This window comes from Hyperoodon ampullatus (assembly GCF_949752795.1).
Source record: "Hyperoodon ampullatus genome assembly, chromosome: 4".
NCBI lineage: Eukaryota > Metazoa > Chordata > Mammalia > Artiodactyla > Ziphiidae > Hyperoodon > Hyperoodon ampullatus.
The window spans coordinates 71,904,041-71,908,877 of NC_136917.1; the positions used below are offsets into that span (position 1 = coordinate 71,904,041).

The following is a 4,837-nucleotide window of genomic DNA, read 5'->3' on the forward strand; positions in this document are numbered from 1 at the left end:
TAACGTACCACATAATTTACTTATTTATTATAGCATTGTCTCTCTCTCCCCCATTGAGCATGTGATCTCCACTGGGACAGGGATCTTGCCTGTCTTATTCACTAATGGATCCCAAAGATCCAGAACAATGCTTGACGTATAATAGTCGTTCAATATATATTTTTAAAATCAATGAGTGAAAAATCAGATGGTGGTATTTTTGCTAAAACAACAGAAAATCTATTATTAATGGAAATTAATGTTTTCATCTTTAGAAACAAAATCAATAGCAAGTTTCAAATTATTCTCTCCAACTTTATTTTATTTTATTTTTTAACAAGTCTGGCACCAGAGTTTAGGACTTTTAATTTGTCCCAAAGTTGCTAAAGCAAAAATCATGGTAAAACATTCTGCTTTCCTTTACAAGCCCCCAATGCAAAAAAACAAAAACAAAAAACTCCGTAGGAAAAAAATGGTTTTGTACATGGGAGGAAACAATATAAATTCAAAACTTACAGATAAGGGTTAGCTCTATCACTCATCTCTTTAAAAAGTTTATGCGAATATCCAGTCAACACTATCAGGGTTATCTCCCTTGAAATGTTATCTATACAGATTTCCAGGTAATCCACAGGGCTGTATACTGTCTTGGAATGTCCTCGGGAAGGCTCCGTCATTGAGCAGGTAACAGAGTAAAAACCTCAGAGTCCTTTCTTTCAAATGGAAGAGGGAAAGACAGGGATAGAAGAAACTATTCAAACTTCATCTTCTTTCCATGTGGCTTGTGGTCTCCTCCTCCCCCTCCTCTGCCTCCTCGGAAGCCTCCTCGCCCTCCAAAGCCTCCCCAGCCTCTGCCACCAAATCCACCTTGGCCACCGAAGCCACCTTCACCCTTAAGCTTGGGCCAGTCCAAAGTAACTGTGTTTCCATCAATTTCACCATCTTCCATGGCCTCCTTGGCAGCTTTGGCATCTTCCTCGCTGTTGAAGTCTACAAAACCAAACCGCTTGGAGGATCCAGTCTCCCAGTCAGTGACTATCCTTGCACGAATAGAGCCGTCAAACGACTCCTTTAATGTTTCTTCTGTAGTATCCTCAGACAGACCTTTGACAAACAGAGTTTTGGATGGCTGGCTTCTTGCATTAGTTGATCCCCTGGGTCCTTGCAACTCCAGCCTGATGGCTCTGCCCTCAATTTCCCTTTTATTACATGAATTTAAAGCTTCTTTAGCATCTTCAAATGAAGCAAATTCTATAAATGCATACCCTTTAGATTTGCCATTTTGGTTCTGGGGCACTTTGATAAACGTTGCCTTCTCAAATACTTCCTGAAGAGTTTCTTCCGTTGCACTATAGGAGAGGTTGCTTAAAACCAGGGTTTTTGATTCACCACTCCAAGTGCTATTCTTTCCACCTCTATGGTCTTGACTTTGACGTTTCTCTTTGGTATAGTACAGGGAAATGGATCGCCCATCTATCTCTGTTCCCTGCTTTTCTTCCAAGGTTTTCTCTGCATCAGCTTCTGTCTTAAATTCAATATAAGCAATCCCTTTATTCTTTCCATCCTTGCTGACTAATCTGATCTCCACAGCATCTTCAAACACTTCTTTTAATTCTTCCTGAGTAACTTTATAAGACAGATTTTTAGCCAAAAGTGTTCTCACATCTCGGTCTTTCTTACTGTCTTTTCCCTTTGGTTTTTCTAGTTTAATTTCATTGCCAAAGACTTTTAAACCAGTGAGTTCCAAGGCTTTTTCCAGGTCTTCAGCAGATTCAAAATCCACATAGCCAAACTTCCTAGACACACCAATTCTGACATCAACAACTGCAAGATCATTTTTAGCAAAAAGGTCACTGATACCCATTTTCAATTCAGGAGCAGATTTACTGAAGTTCAGGTTTCCAACAAAGAGATTGAAAGATGTAGTTGGCTCTGTGGCTTCCACTTTCTGTTTCTTGGCTTCAGGAGCTGCTTCTTGTTTGGCCATTTCCTTCTTTCGTTTTCCAGGTGCTTCTTTGACAAGTTCTTCCTCCTCTTCCTCCTCCTCTTCCTCCTCCTCCTCCTCCTCGTCATCCTCTTCCTCCTCATCATCCTCTTCCTCCTCATCATCCTCTTCCTCCTCCTCGACTTCCTCCTCATCCTCCTCATCGTCATCCTCTTCATCTTCATCTTCAGCAGTGCTCTTTGCCTTCACAGGAGCAGCTTTTGCCGGAGCTTTCTTTCCTTTGGCTGGTGCAGTCTCCATAGCTGCTTCTTCAGAGTCATCTTCGTCATCCTCATCATCGTCTTCATCGGCATCTTCATCCTCGTCATCCTCATCTTCATCCTCATCATCCTCATCATCTGAGGCAGGAGCAGCAGCTGTTTTCATCACTGCTGGCTCGAATTCATCCTCATCCTCCTCTTCACTGTCGTCTTCATCTTCCTCATCACTGTCTTCCTTCTTGGCATTCTTGCCGTTCTTTGCTCCCTTGGCTGGAGCGGCTGCTCGCTTCTTACCAGGGGGTGCTACAAATGCTTTGCCAGCTGTGGCTCCCTTTTTGCCAGGTGTTGCTACTGCTTTGGCAGGTGTAACTGTCTTCTTGGCTGGCGTAGCGGCTGCATTTTTGCCAGGGGTGACAACTGCTTTCTTTGCCTGTGTGCCAACTGCAACCTTTTTTGTTGGGGAAACCATCATCTTCTTTGTTGGAGTTGTGGCAGGCTTTTTGCCTTTTTTCTGAGGAATAACAACCTCTTCTCCACTGCTATCATCCTCTTCATCTTCTGACATTTCCTCATCTTCACTATCTTCTTCTACCTCCTTTGGGGGAGGAGCCATTTTTTGGGGGTACCTTGATTTTTTTTTTTTTTTTTTTTTTTTTTTTTTTTTTTTTTTTTTTTTTGTGGTACGCGGGCCTCTCACTGTTGTGGCCTCTCCCGTTGCGGAGCACAGGCTCCGGATGCGCAGGCTCAGCAGCCATGGCTCACGGGCCCAGCCGCTCCGCGGCATATGGGATCCTCCCAGACCGGGGCACGAACCCGTATCCCCTGCATCGGCAGGCGGACTCTCAACCACTGCGCCACCAGGGAGGCCCTACCTTGATTTTTACCGGCCTTTGAAAGCTTTACCATGATGGCGGCTTATGATGGCAGAGTGTGTGGTGAGCAAGTGACGCAGATGAGCCCAGAGGAAGCGAAGCAACGTCGATGGTGGCCGCTGATCGCAGAGCTTGTACGCTTGGCCGCCAGCTGGAGCTCGAGACTCTCTCCAACTTTAGAAGGCAAAATTTCATCTCTTCAGGCACTTGTACCAATTTTTAAAAAATATTGTCACTTTTGACCAAGAATACCCAATAGGGAAAGTAGTGATTGGAAACAAAAAGAATCTAAATAAAAAGACAGAGATATCAACACTCACCACCACATGAGGATGAGATGGCCCTGGAGGCAGAAACCATTCCTCACTGGCCCAGAAAGATGCCAGAAATTGAATGCATGCTTCATAAATGTTTACTGAATACATGAGTGAGCAAATGAATGAATAAATGAATACACAAAGAAATAGCATTCTAATGATGTAAAAAAAAGTCATGTGTGAGAATGTTCTTGGAAATCCTGAAGAGTCAATGCCTTCCCGCGGAGAAGTAAACCTTTTCAAGGTGGCTTAGGATTGGAGGTCAGGAGAGGACTTTGGATAATGAAATCGTTCTAGAAAATTCAAATTACCCTGGAGATGTACTAATCATACTCCAAGCCTGAATCTTAATGATACCTAAGAGAAGAAAGAAGTAAAACCAAACCAAGAGTTTTGTTCACCCCCATCTAGTATATCGGCCATTCGTACATTGCCAACTTTTCTTTCTCCATCTCCCAACTAAGCAATCCTGAATTTGAGTGTGGGGTGTGTGTCAAGGAAAACAACAAATCTTAAAAGTCTGCCAGATGCACCCCTTTACATTCTTCCAGGCAAAGAATCCCATTTCTTTTCTCAGTGACCATCACTGCCCCCTTACATTAGAGTGCCAGATGAAGGCTATTCTGTGACTGTGATTCAGAATTCCTGGCATTTACTACCCAGTTAATTGTAGCTTCCAATTAGTCTCTCCGGATAAGGAGAGGCAATGTTTTCTCACTGATGTGATCTTGCACTACACACAAATTGGTGGGCAGAAACAGATTACTGCTTTGTGCTGCTGCAGCATCTTACTAAACTAAACCTGAAATCCAGATGGGAGTTTTTAGCCCTGGTTTTCTTAGTATTGCTTCAACCTTAATTTTGCAATTTACCACAAATCAGTGCTTACAGGGAAGGAGTGGGTCTTCCTTGGTGCGCCCCCTCTGCTTAATTTTTCTGGGCCTTCCCTAACAGCTTTGGTATTTCACAGGAAGGCACATTTTATTAAATGGAGCCTTTGCGTCCTACATACATATATCTGGATTCCACAACAATTTTACAGCTCTTTCAAAACCCAGTTTCAAGGGCGTTTAAGCGGGAAATATGAGTTTCATGAGGTTTCCTAAAAATGGACCCAGCAATCAGTGTCTGAAGAAGCCCTCGAGGTGATTCTGATGCAAGGTCAAATTTAAAGTCCTTTAAAGATTCAAAGGTCATTGAGGAATATTGCCGAAGACCAGTGGTTCCCAAACTTCAATGCATCAAAATTACCTGAAGGGCTTGTTAAGACCCTGATTGCTGAGCCCCATCTCCAAGTTTCTGATTCAGTAGGTCTGGGATGCTGGCCAGGAATATACATTTTTAAGTTCCCAAGTGATGCTGATGCTGCTGGTCTGGGGACCACATTTTGAGAAACACTACAGAAAATTTAATCATTTACTTCTTTGCAATCTCTTGTAGCATTATTCCAGTGTTGCACTTTGG

At 43.1% G+C, this 4,837-nt stretch overlaps 1 protein-coding gene across 1 annotated transcript; it reads right to left on the minus strand.

The window, feature by feature from the left end:
* Nucleotides 1-730: 730 nt before the first annotated feature.
* LOC307052731 (nucleolin-like) lies at nucleotides 731-2,797 on the minus strand (the record flags this gene model as incomplete). Its single annotated transcript, XM_079703845.1, has 1 exon — nucleotides 731-2,797. The coding sequence occupies one exon, from the start codon at nucleotides 2,795-2,797 to the stop codon at nucleotides 731-733; it is 2,067 nt and encodes a 688-aa protein (XP_079559971.1).
* Between the last annotated feature and the right edge of the window lie 2,040 nt (nucleotides 2,798-4,837).